The sequence below is a fragment of the Enhydra lutris genome, unplaced genomic scaffold (genome assembly GCF_002288905.1).
Source record: "Enhydra lutris kenyoni isolate GAN:26980312 unplaced genomic scaffold, ASM228890v2 scaffoldscaffold22, whole genome shotgun sequence".
Classification (NCBI taxonomy): domain Eukaryota; kingdom Metazoa; phylum Chordata; class Mammalia; order Carnivora; family Mustelidae; genus Enhydra; species Enhydra lutris.
Window position 1 is genome coordinate 16075608 of NW_019154106.1, and position 27789 is coordinate 16103396.

General features: G+C 39.3%; 1 protein-coding gene across 1 annotated transcript; it reads left to right on the top strand.

Moving 5' to 3' along the window:
• The first annotated feature begins 295 nt into the window (after nt 1-295).
• On the top strand, nt 296-25968 carry LOC111149637 (nuclear pore complex protein Nup160). The gene is made up of 22 exons (XM_022506826.1): nt 296-347; nt 794-921; nt 1013-1173; nt 3833-3966; nt 4688-4758; nt 5650-5809; nt 6682-6751; nt 7341-7439; nt 8377-8496; nt 12358-12453; nt 12551-12645; nt 12743-12839; nt 12933-13038; nt 17008-17168; nt 18554-18614; nt 19372-19482; nt 19667-19790; nt 20315-20416; nt 21261-21402; nt 23022-23147; nt 24284-24388; nt 25024-25968. Exons 1-22 carry the CDS (start codon nt 328-330, stop codon nt 25111-25113), a joined length of 2379 nt encoding a protein of 792 aa, XP_022362534.1. The 5' UTR covers nt 296-327; the 3' UTR covers nt 25114-25968.
• The last annotated feature ends 1821 nt before the right edge of the window (nt 25969-27789 follow it).

Genomic DNA, 27789 nt, shown 5'->3' on the forward strand with positions numbered 1-27789 from the left:
ACTTCGATTTTCCTAGTCAATTTACCACAGTATAGATACTGTGAGGAAAACTGAAGAGGCCTGAGCATCTCCAAGACCTCAGATGGATATTTTATTTTAGTATAATATTAATCAGTGGCTCTTCATTGGCTTGAGGCATGAATGTTAACTCTCTCTTACTCGTAGATGTGGATGTTGCTCGGGATGTCATGTGTCTTATAAAATGCCTTCGGCTGATTGGAGAGTCAGTAACTGTGGATATGTCAGCAGTGATGGAAATGAGCTGTTACAACCTACAGTCTCCAGAAAAGGCTGCAGAACAGATTCTGGAAGATTTGATCACTATTGATGTGTAAGGAGAATTTAGGGTAAAGTGCATTTCCTAATAGAAATTTAGCAAATTTTAGTGCCAGCATCAAGTTTTTAATTACATTCAAGTCCATGCAAAGTAGTGGTTTGAAGTTAAAATGAGTTGCTGTAATTCTGAATAGGTGTCTCTGCTTTTAAACAGGAAATGTAACACATGAATTCAGATCTGGAAGCAGACTCATGGATTATGCTCTATTAACTACTAACTGAGCTATAAATTCTAAAACATAAAAGTATTTTCTCACATGCATTTTGTCTGTCATTTCTAAAAGAATGAGGAAAAATTTGCTATATGAAGTTAAAGTATCTTGTATGCCAGAGTGATTATCTCCACTCCCTTATTGCGTATTTGGTCTTCCTGTTTCATAGAGCCCTAAGCGTATAGGATTTATAGAGTCTTTGTTACGTATTCTCAGTAGTAATAGTTTTCTGATTGTCCTTCCAGAGAAAATGTAATGGAGGATATTTGCAGTAAACTGCAAGAGATCAAGAACCCAATCCAGGCCATTGGGCTACTTGTGCGGGAAATGGACTATGAGACAGAAGTGGAAATGGAAAAGGGGTTCAATCCAGGTGAATGACTACAAACGTGTCTCTTTGATTTAGAGAAAACGATTTAACTCCTTTTAACTTCTTTTCCTTTTTTTTCCCCTCTTCATTATAGCTCAGCCTTTGAATATTCGAATGAATCTTTCCCAGCTGTATGGTAGCAACACAGCAGCGTGTATTGTGTGCAGAGGTGTGTGTAAAATTGCCAGTACTCGCTTCCTCATCTGCCGAGACCTTTTGATATTACAACATCTGTTAATGAGGCTGGGCGATGCTGTAAGTACTGCCTGAGGGAAACTTGTAAAACCTACTCACACAAAGGGGTGCCTGGGTGGCTCAGTGGGTTAAAGCCTCTGCCTTCGGCTCGGGTCATGATCTCAGGGTCCTGGGATCGAGTCCCGCATCAGGCTCTCTGCTCGGCGGGGAGCCTGCTTCCTCCTCTTTCTCCCTCTCTGCCTGCCTCTCTGTCTACTTGTGATCTCTGTCTGTCAAATAAATAAATAAAATCTTTAAAAAAAAAAAAAAAAAACCTCACACAGAGCAGAATGTGCAGACTTTTGTCTTTGTTCGCTGCTCTGTCACCTACATTTGACCTGTAGTGAGTGTCTAAAATGCAGATTAAGAAAATACATGACAGGGACGCTGGGGTGGCCCAGTCAGTTAAGTGTCTGCCTTCAGCTCAGGTCATGATGCTGGGGTCCTGGGATGGAGCCTCATGTTGAGCTCCCTGCTCTACAGGAGCCTGCTTCTCCCTCTCCCTCTGCCTGCTTCTCCCCCTGCTTGTGTGGGCGCACTCTCTCTGTCCAATAAATAAATAAAATTAATAAATTAAGTAAAATCTTTAAAAAAAATAAAAAACATACATTACATGGGCCATCTGCTCACTCAGTCAGAAGAGCATCCAGCTCTTGAGTTTGAGTCACATGTTGGGTATAGAGATTACTTAAAAGTAAATAGGGGTGCCTGGGTGGTTCAGTTGGTTAAGTGTCAGACTCTTGATCTCAGCTCAGGTCTCGATCTCAGGGTCATGAGTTCAAGCCCTGCATTGGGCTCCACACTGGGCATGGAGCCTACTTTTTAAAAAATTAAATAAGCTTTTTAAAAAAGAACATATGTGAAGCAGGTTAATTTGCAGTTAATCTTTGTATGTATAGCGGTGGGGAAATTTCCCAGGGTGGCTCTAAATTTTAGTATTGTTAGTAACTACTTTGCATGTGATAGTAGGGTACCATTTAGTGTGGAGGAGAAAGGAAGAAGAAAAGGAATTCTACTTCTGCAGTACAAAATTTAGCCTAAACACATTCTTTTTTAGGATATATGTATTTATTTGAGAAAGATAGCATGTGCACAGGTGGGGGGCTGGGAGGGAGAGAGAGAATCTCGAGGAGGCTCCATGCCCAGCCTGGAGCCCACCTCAGGGCTCCATGTCATGACCCTGGGATCACGATGTGATCAGACTCTCAACCAACTGTGCCACCTTGGGGTCCTCCCAGCTCCATTCTGTGCTTCCTCTTCATCCTAATCTTAGGCCACCCAACTCTTGTCTCACACTACTAAATGTTTGGAGAATGCCTTTCTGGCAGGAGCTCCACTTGTCTCTCAGTTGGTCATTTCATCCAAGCGTGACAAGGGAGTAGTCTGGCTCACTAACTCATGTTAATGTAAAAAGAACTTCAAGGCCTTTGGGACTCCCAGAGCTATTTATATATTTCAAATCAGAATTTATTAACTCAAATATGTTGATAATGGTAGAATTTCAGGTAAAAATAAGGAGGACATTTTGGAAGATGATTTGTTTAGGACCACTAGGGAGATACAGGGGCCTTTCCTGAGAGGCTGGTACTTAGGGCAGCCATTAGTGAGTTCTTTTCAGTCTTTGCAGTCTTACATTTCTTCAGGGGTTTTTATTGGGATTTTTGTTTGTTAATTATAACCATTTTTTTTCTAAGTATAGAATAGATGTTCATTATAGAACCCTTATATGTAAGCCTCTGTAAACAAGAAAAATTAAAACTCATCTGTAATTGACCCAGTGACAACTGGGATAACATTTTGGTGTAGACCCTTTTTTCTCAAACGTTTTGTTTGTTTCTAGAATTACGATATGCTACATGGTGTTTTTGTAATCTGATTGTTTTTATTCTACCTCACACAGCTAATCAGCATTTTAACATGTCATTAAGTATTCTACTACAAAATCATTTTTAATAGTTAACCTAGTACAGTTTTATTCAACCAGTCACATTTGTGGCCATCCAGGTTGTTGCCAGTTTCTTCCTCATACCTATAAATATCCATACACCTCTACCATATTTCTGAGATAAATTCTCAAAACTCGAATTGATTAGTCACAACCTATGCACATTTTTTTTTTTTTAAGATTTTATTTATTTATTTGACAGAGATCACAAGTAGGCAGAGAGGCAGGCAGAGAGGGAGAGAGGAGGAAGCAGGCTCTCTGCTAAGCAGAGATCCCGATGCGGGGCTCAATCCCAGGACCCTGAGATCATGACCTGAGCTGAAGGCAGAGGCTTTAACCCACTGAGCCACCCAGGTGCCTCCCTATGCACATTTTTAAGGCTTTTGGTGGTATTTCCAAATTCTCCTGTAATGTTCATAACTATTTTTATCCACATAAGGGCTTAGATTTCCCTGTTCCTGTTCTTAAATTCTGAGCCCGCAGATTCAGTGAAAGTTACACTTTTGTTTTCTCTTTCACCATCAACATTTTTGTACTGTTAAATCTTTGGGTAGATATTTTTGCTACCCTAAAATTTAGGTGTGTAGCCTTTACGTATATATGTTGCTTTCTGTGTGTGCCCTTTGTAACTGTGTTTTTTGTTTTTTGTTTTTAAATTTTACCTCCACCCAAACTTTAAGAGTTTTCATCACTAATCGCTATGTATGGTCTCACCCACCCACCCGTCATGTACAGGTGATCTTGGGAGCTGGTCAGCTCATTCAAGACCAGCAAGACCTACTACACCGAACAACTCCTCTACTCTTGTCTTATTATCTCATTAAGTGGGGAAGTCAATGCTTGGCAACTGATGTTCCAGTTGACACACTGTGAGTTTCATTATTCTGGTTATTTTTAAAATAAAGTACGAGTTTGGTTTTTTTTTTTTTCATTGTCTTTAAAAAAATTGTAAACATTATGCAGTTCCATGATTTGCCTATAAAATTCAGAGCGTTTAGCTGCTTCAATTTCCAAAGGTTGAAGGCAGTTTCTAAAAAGGATCAAAATACTAGATATACGTTATTATATATGTGGTTTTCTGAAAAGAAAAAATGTTTATTCTTAAGTGGAAATTGAAAACACACAATTTCTAAAATTTGTTTTTTCTAAGAAACTGTTGAGAGATAGTTTTTTTGCTAACCACCCATTTTTTAATGCTTTTTCTAAAATTGATGTAGAGTTGACAGAACAGTGTTACATGAGTTTCAGGTGTACCATTGTTGTGTGTGTGTGTGTGTGTGTGTGTGTGTGTGTGTGTGTGTGTTTAATATAAAGATAAATCCTGTTGAAGGCCAAATAGATGAGGTCACAGGGCAAGTTAGACCACACACAAAAACATAACTAGTTAGGAAAGGTAGGCCAAGCTGCTTTATAACCAAAAGAAAAAGGAGAATCCATTACTTAGAAGAAGTACACTTTCAATAAGATAAACTATCCTCTTTGGTAATATGCTTTCCATAGAGCTTTTATGTACAACTTACTAACAATGTCATTGGGAGACTTGTAGTAGTATTTTTGTAGAACTGCTCTCTTTTTCTCTGTTCTCAACAGGGAGTCCAATCTCCAACACTTGTCAGTGCTGGAACTGACGGACTCTGGTGCTGTAATGGCAAATAAGTTTGGTAAGGACCAGACTGTATGCATTTGATTTTAAATTTGGCATTTATTGGGTATTCATTAAACAGATCCTTTGCCACTTCTGCTGTTGGGGAGGTTCATAAGCAAGCTGTGGCCTGAGGGCTGCAAAAGGAGTCCATGAAACCCCAGGCAGCCCAAATCAGGCATAAACTAAGGGTATTGCATATATAAACATATATATGGGGGCACCCAGGTGGCTCAGTCGTTAGTCTGCCTTTGGCTCAGGTCATGAACCCAGGGTCCTGGAATCAAGCCCCACATCAGGCTCCCTGCTCATCTGGAAGCCTGCTTCTCCCTCTCCCACTCCCCCTGCTTGTGTTCCCTCTGTCACTATATCTTTCTCTGTCAAATAAATCAAGATCTTAAAAATATATATACATATGTATGTATATATTGCTGCTTTTCTATTGTATATTGATGCTCTGGTGATTAATTCAACAAAATTATTTCTAAAATTTACTAAGTTCATGGTAGCTTTTGTAATCTTAATAAATATTTAAAAGGCATCATCTCTCATATTTAAGAACCATTCTGGAGAATTTGCTTTGCATTATTTTGATATATAAATCTTGGAATCTGGAGACCATATTTAGAGTAAATACTCCCAAAGACGCTTAGGTATAGTGAAATCAGTGAAAAGAAAAAGAAATGAGTGCACTGTTGATTTAAATGGCTTTTTATTGCATTTGTATAGTACTTCATACTTTATAACTGCTTTTACTTATATTGCTGTTGCTTACACCCATGATGCATCTTATATTTTGAAATAATAAATGTTATTTATTAGAAGTGTAAAATGAGTTAGTAGACCATCTTAGTTGAAAATTGACTCTACTATCACAAATTGACGATTGTCATAACCTTTTCTTTTTAAGTATCTAGCCCTCAGACAATTGTGGAATTATTCTTCCAAGAAGTTGCAAGAAAACATATCATATCTCATCTCTTCTCTCAACCAAAGGCACCTCTGAGCCAAACTGGGTTGAATTGGCCCGAGATGATTACTGCAACTACCAATTATTTACTGCAGCTTTTGTATCCTTTTATTTAAAAGCCAGTTAGGGGCTTCTGGGTGGTTCCATAAGTTGGCTAAGTGGCCAGTGCCTCAGGTCATGATGTCTGGGTCCTGGTACCAAGCCCTGCGTCAGGCTCCGCCCTCAGCAGGGAGTCTACTTGAGAATTTGCTCATCCCTCTCCTGCTCCTACCCTGACTCACTCACTCACTTTCTCTCTCTCTCTCTCTCTCTCTCTCTCATAAATAAGTGAATCTTAAAAAAAATAATAAAAGCCAGTTAAAACGTGTTTTCTGTCTAAATAGCCTAAGGCTCTTATTCTCCCTGTATAATGAAGATTCTTAATGAGATTGGGTGCCTAAAACCTAGATCTCTTTTGAAACGTTATATGTTCCTCAAGTATTTATTGAATGGCTCTGTATCTCAGACACTATGGTAGATGCTGGGCGTCCAGTGGCGCCACCAGTATGTGCAGTGTATCAGAGTTGGAAGTGGTTGCCCAGGGATGAAATACATGGTTTAGCCCATAGTTAATTGAGTTCTGAGTTAGGTGACGAGGCTTCTAGTATATAAACTTCAAACCATATTCATCTAATATAAGAACATGTGCTCTGCCACCTTCTCTTTACCTTCTTTTTTAAAAATTAAGTCAATTTGGGGAGGGTATGTGCTATGGTGAGTGCTGTGAAATGTGTAAACCTGGAGATTCACAGACCTGTACCCCAGGGCTAATAATACATTATATGTTTATTTAAAAATTTAAAAATTATTTATAAATAAATTAAAAATTAAGTCATTGCATGGACTTTGATATCCAATATGTGTGTATATACACACATACACGTATGTATGTTTGCCAAAAAAGTAAAAAAAATCTCCTTATCCAGTGACTAGATGGCCTAGCAATCCCGGATGTCTCTTTCTGGAATGTTTGATGGGAAATTGTCAGTATGTACAATTGCAGGTGAGTGCAATTGAATATTTCAGGTTTAATCATTCTGGTAAAGAATGGGATTTCAGAAACTTTTTCCTTTGTAAATGTTATCTGCATTTTAATTGGCTAATAATAAGAACCACAATAATTTAAACTTGAGTGCACCAAAACATGCCTCAAAGACATTTTCTTCTTTCTTGACATGTCATTCCTAATGTTTTTTTTCTAGAGTATCTTGTTTTGCTTGTTTAATCCTGTTAGGTTCTCTTTATACTAAAACAAACATACCATTGTCTTCATATAAATCCTTTAAAGGAATTTAGTCATTAAACCAGTAAATACAAAAGTTGAAAATTGTTAAGTCAGAAAAGTGTATGTGTGTTTACATGTAATGGTGTTATTAGAGTCCTGTTTGCTTTTTTTTTTTTTTTTTTTTTTTAAGTATCTAACCTAATACAAGAGTAGATTAACAGGATTAGATTTTAATTTCCAGATGATTTCAGGAAATACACCTTTTGTGTTGATTGACCACTGTCTTCTTTCCGTCTTTGAAGAACTTGGGAGTGGTTATCTCCTTATATTTATTTTCTAATCAGAAAGCACCTTTTATGCCTTTAAGGATTATATTCAACTGCTACGTCCCTGGTGTCAAGTCAATGTTGGTTCCTGTCGATTTATGCTGGGACGGTGCTACCTGGTTACAGGAGAGGGACAGAAGGTAAATTGCATTTGAATGATGAACCAACTTCAGTGCAAAGAGGACACAGTCTCCACTTAACTAGGTTAGGGGGATGGGAGGCGTGGAATCCTCTAGATAATAAAGACGCTTAGTACCAGCAAGAGCCATATGGGGATTGTTCAGCTTTCATGTGCTTTGCAAATTAGTTAGAACATGGGAAAACATGAAGAAGAAGGCATTAAAACCCTTTTGCCTCTGTGTTGGTGTTTTTAGGGATGAATTTTGTAAATCAGATTTATTAGTTACATGTTTTCATCATACACTTTTTAAATTTTATGCTGCTTTCTCACCCTCATTATGGAAGTTTACCTTTCTGTCTTTTTTTTTTTTTAAGATTTTATTTATTTATTAGAGATCACAAGTAGGCAGAGAGGGAGGCGGGGCTTCTTGCTGAGCAGAGAGCATGATGCGGGGCTCGATCCCAGGACCCTGAAACCATCACCTGAGCCAAAGGCAGAGGCTTAACCCACCAAGCCACCCAGGCGCCCCAAAGTTTACCTTTCTAATTTGTTCCCTGACATCCTGTTTATGTAAATTTTCAAACATACAGGAAAGTTTAAACACTTAAACAATCATATACTCACCACTCAAATTCTGCAAATGTTAACATGTTACTATGCTACTGTATATTTATCCATCAATTTTCTTATTAAAGTTAACTTTTTAATAGCATTTAAGTTAAAAAGTGAGATAAGTTAAAGAAAAATATTAAATAATGTGTCAAATAGAATTTAGAATGGCAGACATTGTAAATGTAGCCAAGTCTTGATTTTTCTTTTTTGGCTTTCCTTTAGCACCTGAAACCAGCCCGCCCTTCCCCCGCCCCGCCCTCCCCTCCCCCATCCTCCACATCCGTGACTTTTAAGCAGCTAGAACAGTTCATTGTAAGTCATTTTGTATTCTTTTATTTCTCCAGGCTCTGGATTGCTTCCGCCATGCAGCATCTGAGGTGGGCAAAGAGGAATTCTTGGATCGCTTGATTCGCTCAGAGGATGGGGAGATTGTGTCCACCCCCAAGATGCAGTATTATGATAAGGTACATTATGATGTGGTTTGGTCCTTCTTAAACCACCCTGTGTAAAAATGTATCTGAAATCATTGTTTTGATACTTGGGAAGAAAAGTAATGTAAAAATTTAATCGTTCCCTGAACTTCCAAGAGAAGAGAAACGAATTTGCCTGGAGAAATTAAAGAAATGTGTATTTTAATAAAATAGGTAAGTGTTTTTAACTTAAGTGAAATTCCCATCATGATACCAGTTTGTTAGCCTGGTCATCAGAACTTTATTGATACTAGTCTTGCCTAAAGCTCAAGGAATTAACTTGGAATACTGTATTTAGCCTTAGTTTAAGATTTGGACCTCGGTGTCCCTCCTGACCTTTCTTCCCGTCAGTTTTTTCTCTGGTCATTCAGTTCTAGAAAGAGTGGTGTGCTTACTATCTCATGCAAGCCAGGCGTACACTCTGTTCCCCTCAAGACCTTTCTACCTGCTATTTCCCTTTTCCCAGAGAGTCAAGCCTCAAGCCTCATTTCATTGAAGTCTCTGTATCTGTTACCACAACATTTAAACATGCTTGATGTTTAGGCTTTAGGTAACTATTTGTTGTTACCTGAATTTCCCACCAAAAAGAAAAATGCGACAGAGACAGGCATAACCATTTTGTTCCTTGCTTGTAAAAGAGACAAATGATTTTTTTTTTTTTTAAGTGAGCTCTACACCCATTGTGAGGCTTGAATTCATGACCCTGAGATCAAGAGTTACATGCTATACTGACTGAGCCAACCAGCACCGCAAGATAGATGAATTTTTACTGAAATAGATTTGTAGTTCTTAATAACCATCCACATCCTTCTGATGAGAAAATTATTTTGAATTTGAAGGATTTTTTCAAGATTTATTTTATTTATTTATTTTGGAGAGAGAAAGCACATGAGCAGGGTAGGGAGAGGGAAAGAATCTTAAGCAGGCTCCAGGCTCAGCATGGAGCCTGCCAAGGGGCTTGATCTCATGACCCTGAGATCATGACCTGAACTGAAATCAAGACTTGGTCACTTAACTGACTGAGCCACCCAGGCGCCCCAGGTTTTTTGTTTTTAAGTAATCTCCAAACTCACTGTGGGGCTCAGACTCAACAACCCCAAAATCAAGAGTTGCACACTCCACCGAGTCAGCCGGTCACCCCGAATTCTAAGGATTTTTAATCGAGGCTGGCTAGATTTGAGGAATTGGTAAATCCCCTGAAATTGTGTGCAAAATGATGCTTGTATTTTTTCTGTGGAGAAGTTCTATATCTTTCATCAGAAGAGACTTACTGATTGAAAAAACATGAAAAATCACTGCTCCAATGGACCCCAAAGCGGGTCTTGGGAAGAAAATACTAGAACTCTCACAGAAGAAATAAAGATATGCTAATGTTTGGGGCACCTGGGTGGCTCAGTCGGTTAAGCTGCCTTCGGCTCAGGTCATGATCCAAGGGTCCTGGGATCGAGCCCCACATCGGGCTCCCTGCCTAGAAAGCAGAAGCCTGCTTCTCCCTCTCCCACTCCCTCTGCTTATGTCAAATAAATAAAACCTCTAAAAAAAAAAAAAAAAGATATGCTAATGTTTAATATAAGGATCAACTCTGGTGCTCTTATGTGGTCCTTTACCACGTGGTCACTTGTCATTTAGTCTCAAGGTAGATATCTGAAGAGAGTGGGAGGGTGTCATAGCTGGGACGCACGTTTAGAGGGGCATCTACACTAGTCCATTTGATTTCAGTAGATTATGTTTGCCCAGTTAAATTGATTTACACATGATATTGCTTCATTTTAATAAAAATCACCTCCACAATTTTTTTAAAAATTCCTTCAGAGAAGCCAGATTAAGAAAGTACAAGCAAATGAGGACAATATAGGGCTGATACTTCTCCCTTCGATACAGGCTCTTCATCAGCCATATTGCAAGGTAAAAACAGTAACAGTCTATAATCAGAACTGACAAGAATGCTGATAACAGTTGGACTTCTCAGGAATGCTATTTTAAAATATAAGTAAGTGTACCTTGAATTAAAATGTCAACTCAAGATAATATGAAACTATGAAAATTATTGGGCACATGAGTGGCTCCGTAGGTTGAGTGTCTGCCTTTGCCTTTGACATGATCCCAGGGTCCTGGGAACGAGTCCCACATGGGGCTCCCTGCTGAGCTGGGAGTCTGCTTCTCCCTCTCCTCCTTTTCCCCTCTGCTCCTGCTCTCTCTCAAATAAATATATAAATAAATAAAATCTCCCTCCCCCCCCGCCAAAAAAAAAGAAGGAAAGAAAATTATCAAGGCATTAAATGTATCCTAATCACCTGTAAGGAAGTATGAATTGGTTACAACCACTTTGAAAAACTGTTGGGGGGTGCCTGAGTGGCTCAGTTGGTTAAGCATCTGCCTTCGGTTCAGGTCATGATCCCAGGGTCCTGGGGTCTACTCCTACATCAGGCTCCCTGCTCAGTAGGAAGCCTGCTTCTCCCTCTGCCTGCTACTCCCCCTGCTGTGCTATCTCTCTCTCTCTCTAACAAATAAATGAGTAAAATCTTTAAGAAGAAAAACTGTTAATATTTACTAGCTGCAATCATTGATATACCCTATGACCTAGTTATTCCAATTCTGAATATATCCGGAAATATGTACGTATTTACCAAAACGATGTGCAATTATGATCCAGGCAGGTATTTATAAAACTCATACACTGGAAACCCAAGTGTCCATTGACTGGATGGATCGATAAATTATGGTATATTCTTTGAATGGAATACCACAGCAATGAAAGGAAATCCTGCATATAATAACAGATCAGTCTTATAAACATGTTAAGCAAAGTAAGAGAAACACAAAAAAAAATACATACCATAAGATTGGATTTCCGTGAAATTAAAAACAACAAGTAAAAGTCAGAAGTGGCTGGAAGGAGGCACCTGGGAGCTTTGGAATGCTGCTATGTTTTAATTCTTATTTTAGGTGCTTGTTACATGGATATGTTTACTTTGTGAACATTCAGTCAGCTGTGTATCTAGAATTTATGTACATTTCTAAATATATGTTATATTTCAAGAAAAAGTATAAAATAAAAACTAAGCACCCAAAATAAAAAGGTGTTGTATACTATTAATAAAGAAAAGAATAAATAAGTACTAATAAAAATAATTCAAAACTATTTTTATCTATTTCATCTTCTATAAATTCATAAGTTGAGTGTGTTAAACATAAATTAGAGAGCTGTGTGTACATAAGTAAAATACATGTGCACATGTGTACCCAGACATTGTTAATAGAGTGGACAATCAAAAAAGTTTGAAGAGCACTGTTCTATCTTGTTTAGAAATGGGTTATCTCAAACATTATTCTCTTCAGGGGTTTATAAGGCTATGGTGGCAATTTATTTTCTGGGCTTTAAATTCATCTGTGACCTAAATAGTTACTAGGAGTTACTAGTTTAGTTACTAGTTACTAGGAGTTACTAAATAGTTACTAGCAGTGAAATATAGTGTGTTCCTTCAACAAATACTGAGTACCCACTATGTACTAAACATTGAACGTAAAAGACCCAATAGGAAATTTTACAGCCTGTTATTTGACAGTAGAATCTAAAGGAAAGTCTTTTTTTTTTTTTTTTTTTTTTTTTTTTAAGTAATCTCTACACCCACTGTGGGGCTCGAACTCACGACCCCGAGATCAAGAGGCGCATGCTCTTCCGACTAAGCCAGCCAGGCGCCCCTAAAGGAAAGTCAAATAGTAACCAAATAATCCTGTCTTATAGTCAATGTCTTTGATTTAATCTTCATCTTAACTAGTTATCTGATTAATTCCTATTTCAGTTTGAAGTACACTACCATATTAATTTTAATGGAAACTCCTGTTTCTCCTCAGGTTTTGCGTCTACTAGATGTTGTTGGCTTGCCTGAGCTGGTTATTCAGTTGGCTTCATCAATATTAACTGAAGTAGGTGGTGACTGGAAAAGTCAGGTAAGAACTAACTATAATCTAGTTATTTCCCTTCGGATTTGGCAGGGATGTGGCATTTTAATTGCCATTGTTCTTTTTCCCTCTATTTGACATTTAGGCTACCTTGAGGACATGCATTTTCAAACATCATTTGGATTTGGGTCACAATAGCCAAGCATATGAAGCCTTAACCCAAATTCCTGATTCTAGCAGGTAAGTCAAGCCCAGTCTTTTTTAAAGACAATTTACCAGCCTTGTTTAATCCACTGAGACAGTTTGTCCTCATGTCCCTTTATTTTTTTCCTCATAGGCAGTTAGATTGTCTGCGGCAGCTGGTGGTAGTTCTTTGTGAACGCTCACAGCTACAGGATCTTGTAGAGTTTCCTTATGTAAATCTGCATAACGAGGTAATTTTAGTTGTCCGCTGATGACTGGACACAGCTGTGGTGGTTGTCATGCTCCCTACTAACTTTGATATCTGATTGCTTCCCCTTCGTTAGGTTGTGGCAATAATTGAATCACGCGCACGAGCTGTGGACCTTATGACTCACAATTACTATGAGCTCCTCTATGCCTTTCACGTCTTTCGCCACAATTACCGGAAGGGTGAGCAGTTGAAGCCAATTTGTTAGGGGCAACCTTAGCAGTTTAATCATGTTTTATAAAAATGCTGTTTGACTTAAGTAATTTTTACCTTACTTTCACCACTGAATGAGTGTTCTCTATATGCGTTGGGGGAAATTATGTTTAATTACAAGATTAGCTTCACCCTTTTGAGAATTACCTGCTGGCCTTAAAGACATGCACTTATCCCATTCTAGAACATTCTATAGGAATCTTCAGTGAGATGTCATTCTACCTATATCTTCTGTCTGATATTAAAAGAAATGAACTTTTACTAGAGGCATCTGGAATTCTTGTGGCTGGTTTTGATTTCTTGTGCCAGCTTGCTATTGCCCGTTTCTTATTGCTGATTATTTTGAGAGTAAGTTGTAGACTCTTGTTTCGATGTATAAATGCTTAAGATGCATTTGCTAAGGGCGTTTTCTTAGATAACCTCAACACAATTATCAGATTAAGGAAACAGAACTACTTTCATGAATTAACTATAAATATGCTAATGTGATTTTTTTTTTAATAGCATATTCCTCCCATACTGTCCTTACCCCTGATCCAGAATCACATACTACATTTATTTGTCATGTCTTTAGTTTCCTTTAATCTGGAGCAATTCTTTTAGTCTAACTTTGCCTTTTGATGTCGTTGATATTTTTGAAGAGTACAGATAGGCCAGTCGTTTTTGTAGAATGTATCTTAGTTTGGGGGCGCCTGGGTGGCTCAGTGGGTTAAAGCCTCTGCCTTCAGCTCAGGTCATGATCCCAGGGTCCTGGGATCGAACCCCACATCGGGCTCTACTCAGCAGGGAGCCTGCTTCCCCCCTCTCTCTCTGCCTGCCTCTCTGCCTGCTTGTCATCTCTGTCAAATAAATAGATAAAATCTTTAAAAAAAAAAAAAAAGAATGTATCTTAGTTTGGACTTGTATGATGATTAATGAAGTCTTTATCAGAACAGCTAAAATGGGGGTGCCTAGGTGGCTCAGTGGGTTAAAGACTCTGCCTTCGGCTAGGGTCATGATCCCAGGGTCCTGGGATCGAGCCCCGTGTCGGGCTCTCTGCTCAGTAGCGAGCCTGCTTCCTCCTCCCCCCACCTCTGCCTGCTTCCCCCTCCCCCCACCTCTGCCTGCTTCTCTGCCTACTTTTTTTTTTTTTTAAGATTTTATTTATTTATTTATTTGTCAGAGAGAGAGAGAGCGTGCGGGAGAACACAAGCAGGTAGAGGCAGAGAGAGAAGCAGGCTCCCCACTGAGCAAGGACCCTGGGATCACGACCTGAGCCGAAGGCAGCGGCTTAACCAACTGAGCCACCCAGGCGTCCCCTCTGCCTACTTTTGATCTGTCAAATAAAATCTTAAAAAAAAAAAAAAAAAAAAAAAGTAAAATCTTTGAGACGGAAAAAAAAAAGAAAGAACAGCTAAAATGCAAAGGGATTGTATGTCTGTTTTAAGATCACATTTTACGAGATAACCACTGGATCTCCCCTGGAACTAGTAATATTTTTTACCATTTTCACTCAGAGAACTTTTCATAAGGTTTATTGCTGATTTTCATTGAAAGACTAGATGGAAGTAATTAATAAACCTTGTTCTTAATTTTCCTAATGGTGAAACATGTTTGCATGTACCTTATATTCTTGACTCATACAGACAGGGACATGTAGATGATTAAAGATCTCTCGCTGTTTGTTTTTACAATAGCAATATCCATTACATCAACCTGGTTAAGATCACTTTAGTTGGAAGTGCCTGTGTGGCTCAGTCCGTTAAAGCGTCTGCCTTTGGCTCCGGTCACAATCTTTTGGTCCTGGGATGGAGCCCTACATCGGGCTTCCCACTCAGCAGACAGTCTGCTTCACCCTCTCTCTCTCTTCCTCCGCCCCTGCTTGTGCTTTCTCTCTCTCAAATAAATAAATAAAATGTTTAAAAAAAAAAAAACACTTTAGCTGAATTAATGTTCAGATCTTTCTGGAGCAAGACTTGTACTTCTAAAAAAATGTCTTAATATGGCAGGCACTCGGAAACATTTGTTGGCGGGGGAAAGTCAAGTCAATTTCATTTTTTTTTTTTTTTTAAGATTTTATTTATTTATTTGACAGAAAGAGAGAGCACAAGCAGGGGGAGTGGCAGGCAAGAGGAGAGGGCGAAGCAGGCTTCCCGCTGAGCAGAGAACCCGACGCGGGGCCGTCCCAGGACCCTGGGATCGTGACCTGAGCCGAAGGTAGACGCTTAACTGACTGAGCCACCCAGGCACCCCGTCAATTTCATTTTAAGTAAAATTATATGAATTTAAAAACTGTTGGAATGAAAAATAATTTCATTTAAAAACTAAAAGAAAGGGGCGCGTGGGTGGCTCAGTGGGTTAAAGCCTCTGCCTTCAGCTCAGGTCATGGTCCCAGGGTCCTGGGATCGAGCCCTGTGTCGGGCTCTCTGCTGGGCAGGGAGCCTCCATCCCCGCCCCCCCTCCTCTGCCTGCCTCTCTGCCTATTTGAGATCTCTGTCTGTCAAATAAATAATTTTAAAAATCTTAAAAAAAAAATAAATGTTAAATGCTGTTTGGTTTCTGGAGTCTCCTGCTGCCTCAGAACAAGGTGTTTTTCAGTATCTCATTCACCCCGTGTGACTCAAGTATTGTAAAGATAATTCATTCATGAGCAGAGCATCCAAACATTTCTTGGTTGCACTGGGTGGAATTAGGTTAAAAATGTGGCTGAAACTAGCACTCTAATCTTTTGTACTATCTGGGAATGTAGTATCTAAAGTTAGAAGTAGGGGCACCTGGCTGGCTCAGTTGGTAGAGCTTACAACTCTTGATCTTAGGATCATGAGTTCAAGCCCCAAGTTGGGTGTTGAGATCACTTTTAAAAATGAATGAGTGGGGCACCTGCGTGGCTCAATTGGTTGAGCAACTGCCTTCAGCTCAGGTCATGATCCTGGATTCCCAGATCCAGTCCCACATTGGGCTCCCTGCTCAGCAGGGAGCCTGCTTCTCCATCTGACTTTCTTCCTCTCATGCTTGCTCGCTCTCATTCTCGCCTCTCTCTCAAATAAATAAAATCTTAAAAAAAAAAATTGAATGAATGAATGAATGTCAGAAATAACATGTACAGATTTTTTCTTTATTTAATTGTAATAAAATCCACATAAATAACAACCAATTTTTAGTGTTCAATAGTGTTATGTATATTCACATTACTGTGTAACCAATGTCCAGAACTTTTCATCTTGCAAAATGGAAACACTAAACTCATTAAACAACTTCCCATTTCTACCTCCTCCAGCCCCTGGCAACTATCATTCTACTTTCTGTCTCTGTGAATTTGGCTACTGGAATCATATCTTATTTGTCTTTTTGTGACTGGCTTATTTCACTTAGCCTAATAATCTTCAAAGTTCATCCATGTTATAGTATGTGACAGAATTGCTTCCTTCTTCTGTTATATGTATATGTCACATTTTGTTTATCCATCCATCAATGGACACTTGGATTGCCCCCATCTTGGCCATTATGAGGAATGGCTGCTGTGAACAAGGGCATACAAGTATCTCCTCAAGACCCTGCTTTCAGTTTTCAGGCTTTATGCCCAGAAGTGAAATTGCTGATCACAAGGTAGTCCCATTTTTAATTTTTTGAGGAACTGCCATACTGTTTTATATAGCCGCTACATCAATTTACATTCCCACCAGCAGTGTACAGCAGTTCCAGATTTTCCACATCCTCACCAACACATGATTTTTGTGTGGTTTTAAGTTAAATCAGTTTTATTTTACGTTTTAATATTTGGTAAGTATAACAAATTTTCTAAAACACATTTTTTTTTTTTTTAGATTTTATTTTTTAAGTAATCGCTACACCCAACATGGAGCTGAAACTTGAAAGCTGTATGCTGTTCTGAGCCAGCCAGGCATCCCTCTAAAACACATTTTTGAAATTCTGATGTTTAATTTATTATTGCCTCCTAGCTGGTACAGTGATGTTTGAGTACGGAATGCGTCTTGGCAGAGAGGTTCGAACTCTGCGGGGACTTGAGAAACAAGGCAACTGTTATTTGGCTGCTGTTAACTGTTTACGACTTATACGTCCAGAATATGCATGGATTGTACACCCAGCATCTGGTGCAGTGGTATGAAAGCTTTCCACCTTGGAGTTTGGGGATCATTTCACTTACTTGGCTTGGTCCTTTTGAAACTATCACCTCGTTTTGTTTCGTTTTGTTTAAAATTTCTGCTGGGATATTTGTGAACTTCATCTATTTTTGCAGCAATTCCTTTGTTATATATTACCACCCCTTTAGTTCTCAAGTTTAGAATTATTGTAGGAAAAAGTACTTGCAGAATGGTCTTGAGTTAGACCTAACTTCAAGCAAATTACTTAATTTTTTGCTACCCAGTTATCCTCTTGTATAAAATAGGGATGATCATGGTGATGAAGATACCTGCCTTATAGGATTGTTTGGGTAGTAAATGAGGTAATTCATGTAGATTGCTTAGAACAGTGACAGTGCCTGGCCTGCAAAAAGTGCTCAGTAAATGGTAGCTGCTTTTATTTCGTTCATTTTTGTTAATTCCATCTACACATAACTGTTTTACACTTTTAAAAAATGCTGATGGCGTCATATATGTGCAGCTACTCATGTTGTATATCATTCGTGCATGTACTAGGCTGTTTCCCAGGGTCTGTGGTGGAGAATATAACTCTGGAACCAAGGAAGGTCAGGTGGTTTATATGGAGGTTAAGTCAACATCCTTAGACCCAGTAAGTGTTAGAACTAGCTAAGTGGGCCAACTTGGCAAACAACTCCATTCCTTTGTCCGATAGTTACAGTACCTTTGTACGTGTCATGCTAGTTGAAATAAACATAATTTATGTAGAGAGAATTTAAGCATGAAAGCTCTGGATCACAAATATTGAGTTAGTAATATCAAAATTAGATACAGATGACCCTTGAGCAACACGAGTTTGAACTGCACAGGTCCACTTACACACAGTTGTCTTCAATAAATGGAATAATGTAGGGGCGCCTGGGTGGCTCAGTCAGGCGCCAGACTCTTGATTTCAGCTCAGGTCATGATCTCAGATTCATGGGATCGAGCTCCGCGTTGGGCTCAGCGCAGCGTCTGCTTGAGATTCTCCCTCTCCTTCTCCTTCTGCCCCCACTCACACATCCTCTGTCTAAATAAATAAATTTTTAAGGAATCTTTTTAAAAATGTAAATGTATTTCTCTTACAATTTTTTGAATAACATGTTCTTTAGCTTCTTTTATTCTGAGAATACAGCATATAATACAGATAACATAAAAATATATGTTAATGAGAGTTTATGTTCTTGGTAAGCATCCAGACAACAGCAAGCTATTAAGTATTAAGTTTTTGGAGGAGTCAGAAGTTATGTGCAAATTTTCAACTATGTAGGGCATTGGCGTCCCTAACCCTCATGTTGTTCAGGGGTCAACTATACTAACTTTTCAACTTTTCATTAACTTTTAATCACTTGTTTTGTCTTCTCAGTATGATCGTCCTGGAGCATCCCCTAAGAGGAATCATGATGGAGAATGCACAGCTGCTCCAAGTGAGTTGGGGGTCTCCTGTGGATTCTTGGCTTAAGCAGTAATTATGTAGTTGTGTTATAGTATTATCTGTACTAAATGTGTGGTTTTATATAGTGATTGCAACATGTAGAGCAATGTAAAAATAATGTAAAGTTTCTTTTAGCTTATTTTCAGTATTTTAATCTGCTAAAAGTTGTCTGGTTGCTCTTTGAAAACTTCATATGGCTATATGAGAAATGAAAATGCTTTAAAAAGAGTGTTGTTTGCTGTATTTAAATCAGCATAGTATCAAACTTGTTTCAGCAGACTCCTTGGATATCACCATGGAGACATGATATTCCTCCTTAAAGAGCTTGGGCTCTGGGACACAGCAACCCTAATACTGCTCTGGGGTTGGACACACCAAGCCTTAATTCTGCTTCTCTCACTATAGGCATGTTCCTTTCTTTCTGACCCAGTAACAGCATTTCTGAGTTGTAATAGTTAAATGAAATTCTATGTAAAACACATTGTAAGCATCTCCTCAGCTGCAGCTGTTGTTACTGGAGTAGCTTGATTTAACTGAGCTGCATGCTGGAAGCAGGGCTGTTGCTTTATTTTTAAGTTCACTTTTATGGAGCCCTCCTTCTCCCCCCTGCCATTTCCTTCCAGTGCCCTTGGAGTTGACATTGAACTACTTAATGTGTAGTGGGAATTGACAGGCTGAGTTAATAGGCAGTGATGATAGGGACTTCCTTTGCACTTTGGGAATCAAACATATTTTCCTTTGGTTTCTAGCCAATCGGCAGATTGAAATTCTGGAACTGGGCGACCTCGAGAAAGAGTGTTCCTTGGCCCGCATTCGCCTCACTCTAGCTCAGCATGACCCATCAGCAGTTGCGGTTGCAGGTAGTCACAGTCTGGGGACAGTGGCAGTCTGGGGACACAGCAGGCTAGACATGGTGTGCTAGACCAGCATGCCAGACGGGCCAAGCACCTTTTCCTGCTCCTTGGAGAGACCTGTCCCCAGAGATTACTTCAGGTCACTGGCAGGCACCACTTGCCACTAAATAGCTCTTTTTGATTTCCACAGGAAGTTCATCAGCAGAGGAGATGGTCTCTCTCTTGGTTCAGGCTGGCCTTTTTGACACTGCCATATCACTTTGTCAGACCTTTAAGCTCCCCTTAACGCCAGTCTTCGAGGGACTTGCTTTCAAGTATGTATAAAGTTGTCTTTCTGTTGTCTTCATTTTCTAATGCAGAAATATTGCACTGCTGCCCAGTGTGAACCAGTGGTCACAGCCAGTTGTGCTTTGAAGAAGTGTTTTTTCTAGCCCACCACGGTGACTTTTTAAAATTTCTTTTAATTAATTATAATTTTTTTTAAATCTTGATTTATAGCTTCTCTTGAGAAGTCAAAAATTTGGCAACCCTAGCCCCACATTCCCCCAAGATAGTAGGATATGTGGTCTAAATAGTGGTGTCCTTTTTAGAAAAGGCCTATGTTCTCTTCATTTTTAATAATGCCTTGTACCTAAATATTAAACTTTCAGAATTTTTCCTTTGGAAGCAAATGACCCCCTAACACCAGTGGCCTTGCAGGTCATCCGTTTGTGTGGTTCTGAGGAAGGTGCAGCGGACTGGAGCTAAAGTTATCATCTCGTCTCTGGTTTTGGTAACCAAAGAATGTGGTTCTTTTCAGCACGTCAGTTTACCATGTGTGGAAACGTTTTCGTTGCAGATGCATCAAGTTGCAGCTGGGAGGCGAGGCGGCGCACGCAGACGCATGGTCCTGGCTAGCAGCCAATCAGCTCTCCTCTGTCATCACCACTAAGGAGTCTAGGTACAGCCTTGGTGCTCATCCGCTCCAAAAGGGCTTACCCTCCCAATACTTCCCTCGCGCACCCAGTTAGTGTCTACGGAATGCACTTCCGCTTCTTTAGAATCCTTCTCTAACCTTCACCTTCAGAAAACTTCCCTCCTTTTAATATAATTTATGATTTCTGTTGCACAGCTTGGTGCTTTAGAATTGGAACATTTTACAATTTGGAGGTGCTCTGACATGAGTTTTCAATCCCTAAATTAGCACGCCAATATCACTACTAAAATACAGATACATCACCCTCATCTTCTAAAACGGAACTTCTACATGAGTCTAATGCTTGATTGGGCTTGGAAACAGTGATCTGAGCCAGTTTCTTTGTTTTAGGGATCTGGAACAAAGAAGTTAGTCGAATTGTGTAGTCAAGTAAAGATGTGGTTAGTGGGAGAGATATAGAATCTAAGTCATTTGGTTTCTAATACTATCCCTAAACCACATTGACCCTAATAATATTAGTTGCCATTTAGTTATATTACCAATTCAGTTGTGAGTCTCTAAAGATTTTTTTTCCTTGTAAATACATGCTTTGAATGGTGCTGTAAATATCTGTTAAGAATCTAGAACTCGGGGCGCCTGAGTAGCTCAGTTGGTTAAACCTCTGCCTTCAGCTCAGGTCATGATCCCAGGGTCCTGGGATCAAGCCCCACATCAGGCTCCCTGCTCTGCGGGGAGACTGTTTCTCCCTCTCCCTCTGCTACTCCTCACTGCTTGTGCTCTCTCTCTTTGTGTCAAAAAAAAAAGAAAAACTTTAAAAAAAAAAAAAAAAAGTATCTAGAATTCATTAGTCCCTTCTGCTTTCTTCAAGTGCTACAGATGAAGCATGGCGACTATTATCGACTTACCTGGAAAGGTACAAAGTCCAGAATAACTTATATCACCACTGTGTAATCAACAAGCTCTTGTCTCATGGAGTGCCTCTGCCTAACTGGCTTATAAACAGTTACAAGGTAAATGGTATCTTAATTTGTACAGAGTAAGAAACTGATCTTTACAATTAAGAATAAATTTCATGAGATATTTAAAAAGAAAAGGTGGTAATTTATGAAAATATACTGACCTATGCTTTGGGCAGCTTCTCAGTGTTAGTTAAATACACTAAGAATAGCTTAACTTGAATTCCGTATAGAGTACTGGGTGTTTAGAATTGAAGTTCTGCGGGTTAGTGATTAAATTAATGCCTGCTTATTTGCTCATAGAACAGTGAGTATATACTTAGAACAATGACTATATGTGTGACACAGTATTTACTGTTACTCAAAAAATTCATAGAAGTGAGTAGAGTAGTTTTCAAAACTACAACAGGGTTTAAGTTTTTGTCAAAATTGGATTTTTGGACTGCCTACCTCAGAATTAGTTGGGTAGTGGACTTCTTCAAATACAGATTCCTGAGCCCCATTCCACACTTAAACATTCAAATTAATCTGGAGCTAGGATCTGGGATCTGTATTTTAACAAGCTTGTAATTTGATACAGTGCATGCTTAAGTTTGAAAACTATATCTGAAATACATTGGGTGGGTAGGGAAAGAGGCTGTAAAGCTTAAAATCAGGAAAGTTTATCTCCTTTTGGGAGGGGTGTTATTTGTTTAAGTTAGAAAGTAGAAAAGGCGGTTAAGCTGGTAAAAGGACTGTGATCAAATCAGAATATAGAAAGTGTTATTACCTAATTAGTAGAGCCCTTCCAAACCAAAGTTGTAATCACTTTTGTTTCATCCTGAGTTAAACAAATTTAGCTCAGGTTTGGTTTTTTGTTTGTTTTAATTTTATTTATTTGACACACAGAGAGACAGTGAGAGACAGAGACAAGCAGGGGGGGTGGCAGGCAGACAGGCAGAGGGAAAGGGAGAAGCAGGCTCGCTGCTGAGCAAGAAGCCCAATGTGCGGCTCAATCCCAGGACCCTGGGATCATGACCTGAGCTGAAGGCAGACGCTTAACCAACTGAGCCACCCAGGTGCCCCTAACTCAGATATTTAAAGTTGATAATTCTTTAAACTTCTTTTGCATTTGTCATTCATATATTTCTGAGAATAAAATGTGAATATATTGCTCTTTACCATTCAGCATTTCTGAGAAGGTATGTTGACTTTTACTACTACTGCGGAAACTGAAGTAGAAAAGTGTTAAATGAGTCTAGGATGCCTCGGTGGCTCAGTCATAATGGTCTGTCTTCGGCTTAGGTCATGATCCCAGGGTCTTGGGATCCAGTTCTGTGTTGGGCTCCTTGCTCAGCAGGGAGCTTGTTTCTCCCTCTCCCTGCTTGTGCTCTTTCTCTGTCCTCTCTCTCTCTCTGACAAATAAAATCTTTAAAAATTTATAAATAAATAAAGTGTGCCTTAGATCACAAAACAGGGCAGGAAGGCCACTTAACAAGATAAAGTCTCACAGGTACCCAGAAGTGACTGGGCTCTTAGGAATATAGCCCTTATCCCAAGATAAGGAAACTCAAATGCTCACTTACTTATATTGAGAAGTATAAATGCCAGGGAATTAGACACACAGCATTCTTCAGTTATTGCCCAGGTAACATGGAAATAGGTAGATATTCTTAATCTCTGACTTTTTACAGAAGGTTGATGCTGCTGAGTTGCTTCGTTTGTACTTAAACTATGACCTTTTAGAAGAAGCTGTGGATTTGGTTTCAGAATATGTAGATGCTGTATTGGGGAAAGGACATCAGTACTTTGGAATTGAGGTAGGCATGTATGCTTGTTTCTTTTTTTAATTGTGACTTTATCTTCCTAATAAAGTCAGGATCTGAAAGTAAATTGAACTATAGGACAGTGGATTTAACCTTTACTCTTTGTAGTTATACGACTAGTTTTCTCCACAATCAGGAACCGGCACTGTAGGGGTCTCCAGTTTCCTGTTTATAAAACGGGAATACATTTCATTTTTCTCCATCAAAGGAGTGTAGCTTTAGTTAGTATTTGGAGGAGTTAAGTAATTAAAAACAAAGTGTTCTGTGTGCCAAAGACTGTGCTAAGTCTCTGTGTTTTCTCGTTTAATCCTTACAGCCACCTCTGAGAGATTGTTTTAACCCTTTTTTTTTTTAAGATTTTATTTATTTATTTGACAGAGATCACAAGTAGGCAGACAGGCAGACAGAGAGAGAGAGAGAGAGAGAAGAGGAAGCAGGCTCTCTGCTGAGCAGAGAGCCCCATGTGGGGCTCGATCCCAGGACCCCGGGATCATGACCTGAGCCGAAGGCAGAGGCTTTAACCCACTGAGCCACCCAGGCGCCCTAACCCTTTTTTTTAAACACATGAAGAAACAGAGACTCAGAGGTTAAGTAAGTTTCCAAAGTTCACACAGATGGTAAATAGAAAAACCAGGTCTAAAATCTAGGTCTAGTTAACTACAAAGCTAAGCTCTTAAGCTACCTCGGGAAAGTATTGAGAACTCTGAAAGGTGAGCTTTCTCTTTCTCAAACTTTTTTCCCCAGATAATTGGAATTAAGTTTCAGACTGTAAATAGTCTCATTCATTGACATTAAGAATTTTTTTTTAGTTCATTTTTCCTCACTAGGCTTTAAGGCTCCTTAAAGACAAGAGGCGACATGAATTTAAAAATACATATGAAAATACATACATACATACATACATATGATTTAACTGAGAAAAGGACAAGTTTCCCAGTTGAAAAGAGAAGCAAGGTGGGGAGGAGGGGTTGTACAATTGTGTGTCCGTGTGCGTGTATGTGCAATTTCTTATTGTAAAAAAATAAAGAAAGAAAGAATTTTATGTTAATTCAAACCTGCGAAACTAACTGCCCGGAAGAAATGGTCCGCTTTTGAGATTTTCTTCAAATAGTAGATATTTTCCCTTTCAGTTTCCACTGTCTGCAACAGCTCCAATGGTGTGGCTCCCTTACTCTTCTATTGACCAGCTTCTCCAGGCTCTGGGAGAGAACAGCGCCAATAGTCACAACATTGCCGTAAGTCTGTCCTCTCGTGAGGCATGGGTCTTCCGTAAGCCCTTGTACTACCACTTACTCCTAGAGCTTGCTCTTCAGTTCTCAAGGATTAAGGGGAGAGCAGAAGCCATTTGTTGCCCTTAACATGCTGGCCCAATCCCTTTACAAAATGATTAGTTAAGCCAGATATAGCTTCTCTGGTTCTCAGAAGACAGCTTGTAATGCTTTTATTAAAATACTGGGATGGGGTGGGTAGGGTGGGGGGGGTCACTGGGTGATGGGCATTTAGGAGGGCATATGCTGTGATGAGCACTGGGTGTTACAGGCAACTAATGAATCATTGAACACTATGTCTGAAACTAATGATGTATTATGTGTTGGCTAGTTGAATTTAAATTTAAAAAAATACTGGTGTGATTTGCATGTTTAAAAGACTCGTTGGGATAACAGGATTGGGGTACTGCATTTAACAGAGAAGTCCAATTTTATCAGTAGTCACAGTGCAGACCCCTGTACTGAATGTTGAGTAAACGAAGCAGAGCAGCGAACGTCATTATAAGGGGGAGGCTGGTTGATGAAATCAAAGTGCTTAAAAACTTTTGTCTTTTTTTAGTCCTTGACCTATTCTATAATGATTCCCTTCTTTTCTCCTACAGCTATCCCAGAAAATACTTGACAAATTGGAGGACTACCAGCAAAAAGTTGATAAAGCAACACGGGATTTATTATATCGTCGGAACTTGTGATCCGGACGGTTGCTTAGCCTTTGTAACCGCTTGGTGCCTCTTAGGGCTTAAGACTTTATCCTCTAGGAAGCCTGTATTCCAGGACAATTTTTATACCTGTAAATGATGTATACAACATCACGTCTGCATTCTGCGCAAGAGAGGAGGGCAGATGAGTCACAGAACCTGTGCTTGCTGGCGGTGCTAACACACAATTTCTGGTTTTCAACCTTGGTCTCAAACAGCTGCTTTTGTATATGATTCACAAGCTTTTTTAGAGTTTCTATTTTTTTAAACTACCGAAGACATTCTTTATCTGCAAATTAAAACCCACCCTCACTTTCCAAAATAGCTGATGGTGGTTGGTTGGTTGTAGCTACCCACCAGAGCTGTCACTGCAAATGCTTCCATTCTTCCCTATCACTTTTTGTATTTCAATGGAGTTATTTTGGCCCAGAACTGACACGTATTTTCTGTATTGCAAACAGAGGCTAATGATTTTGCATACTCTTTTCATTATTTATTGTGGAGTTTTTGTATGATCTTCAATAAAGTATTAAATAATTTGCATAGATTAAACCTAAAATGATGACCAGCTGTCAAAGAAGATACCTTATTTTGAATCTGGTTCTGAGGCTAAAGTTGAGTAAACTCTTAGCTAAGAAAAAAATTGGAAATTTTATCCATAAGAATAACCAATTTTGAAGGTAAATTCTGTTAACTTCTATGATTTATGATAATCAAGCCGGACTTGATCATACTACTCGTGTAATAATGTATTGGACCAAAATATAAACTTTCCTGGTCAGATTCAGAAGTCATGCCCGCAAATTTTGGGGAAGGTGAAAAAGAAAATCTTGGATTTTATTCTGTATATTAAAATTTATCTTTTAAGGAAATGATCTGTATATTGCTTATATGCCCTTTGACCTTTCTTGAGTTTTCCATAGCCTTTACTTTTTATACTGTCAATACCATATTTACATTATATATTTTAAATAACAATGTGAGCTTCACTGTGGTACCATTTACTGGTAGATAATTGAGATGTATGGTTCTCCGTTCATTTTAGCTGTGCCATGATTAATATGAAGTGTTTGATGAAATGAGCAACTGGGAAAGCCCTTACCCTGCCAGAGCTCTATAAACCTGTAGCTTCCAGCTTTGGCAAGAAATACACATATATAACCAAATATACACATATAAAACCAAGAGAAAGATCTCACAGAACATGTATCCACACTCACTATGTGCCCTGATGTTTTCATGAGTCTAATGGACCCTAACCCATAGTCTGAAAAATAATCAGATCCTCTTTGAGCCATTTTGGAGAACAAGAAGTATTTTGAGCCTGGTCCTGTTCCAGAAACTTAACCACTTGTGTTGTTTAGTGGCAGTTCACACGACCCTGACCAGTTTTTCCTGTTGTCCGTATTTTGGTTCAAGCCCTAACCCATTGGGGCGCCTGGGTGACTCAGTGGGTTAAGCCGCTGCCTTCAGCTCAGGTCATGATCTCGGGGTCCTGGGATCGAGCCCCGTATCGGGCTCTCTGCTCAGCAGGGAGCCTGCTTCCTCCTCTCTCTCTACCTGCCTCTCTGCCTGCTTGTGATCTCTCTCTGTCAAATAAATAAATAAAATCTTTAAAAAAAAAAAAAAGACCTAACCCATCCTGGAGCCAACCCAGCTCTGCTTCCATTTTCTTCCACCTTCTTTGCTTTGGTTCCCAACCAGAGCAGAAGGTGGAGATTCTTTGACTAAATTTCTATCTCTGCTTGAGGTCTGCGTTTTTGTTTTCCCAGACCATGTGATATATTTTAATAGCTCATAATACCGCTATTCCTTGTTTTTTTCCACTTCAAAATTTTCTGATTACAAAGTTAAAAGAGCTCCCTCCTATGGTCGCTGTGGCAGCACATAAACGAAAAATTGGAACAATACAGAGAAGATTAGCATGGCCCCTACTTGAGGATGACACACAAATTAATGGAGCAATCCAGTAAGAAAAAAGAGCTCCCTACTTTTTTAGTACTTAGCTACCATTATGGGTACCTCCGTGGAGCTGCTGACTCTTGATCTCAGCTCAGGTCTTTTATCTCTGGGTTTTGAGTTCAAGCCCTGCATTGGGCCCCACACTGGTTGTGGAGCCTATCTAAAACTGAATGAATGAATAAAAGATAGATAAAAATAAAGGGGTGACTCTAAGAGGAAAACTTCAGTTTTTAATGTAACAAGATACAACAGATAAGGTCCCCACCTTACCAACCTGTGACAATAAGATGGCATCTGTGAATAATAGAATTTATGACAAACGAGTTTCATATTGACCATTCTTACCAGGTTTATAACTGATTTTTGTGACCTGCCAAGAAAGCGAATGTGTTCTGCAAACCATGTCGTGCAGTGTCTGCAGTACATTGTCACCACTGCCATTTGTCCTTGCTGCCACGCTTAAGAGTCCTACGCTTGAGGGTCAGCTCTCACCAGCTCACTACTGGTTTTTCTTTCCCCATTCCGATTCCCTCCCAAAGTCCATGCTGTGTTGTCTCCTAAATCTCCACTGAGCACTTAGGGGTACAGAAAAACACAAACTTAAAAAGCGGATGCAAGATCTGGAAGCTCATACAAACCACATAGATTCATCCCCATAGATTCCATTCTTTGGCCACCTTTCAGTTGCCAGCCTGCTCTGGTTTGCCT

Excerpts from the sequence above, each read along its gene's own strand:
- LOC111149637 (XM_022506826.1), top strand. The coding sequence starts at position 328 with ATGTGTAAGGAGAATTTAGG. Across the intron at positions 348-793 it reads ATGTGTAAGGAGAATTTAGG|AGAAAATGTAATGGAGGATA; the intron begins GTAAAGTGCATT and ends TTGTCCTTCCAG. Across the intron at positions 5,810-6,681 it reads AATTATTTACTGCAGCTTTT|ATGGCCTAGCAATCCCGGAT; the intron begins GTATCCTTTTAT and ends TCCAGTGACTAG.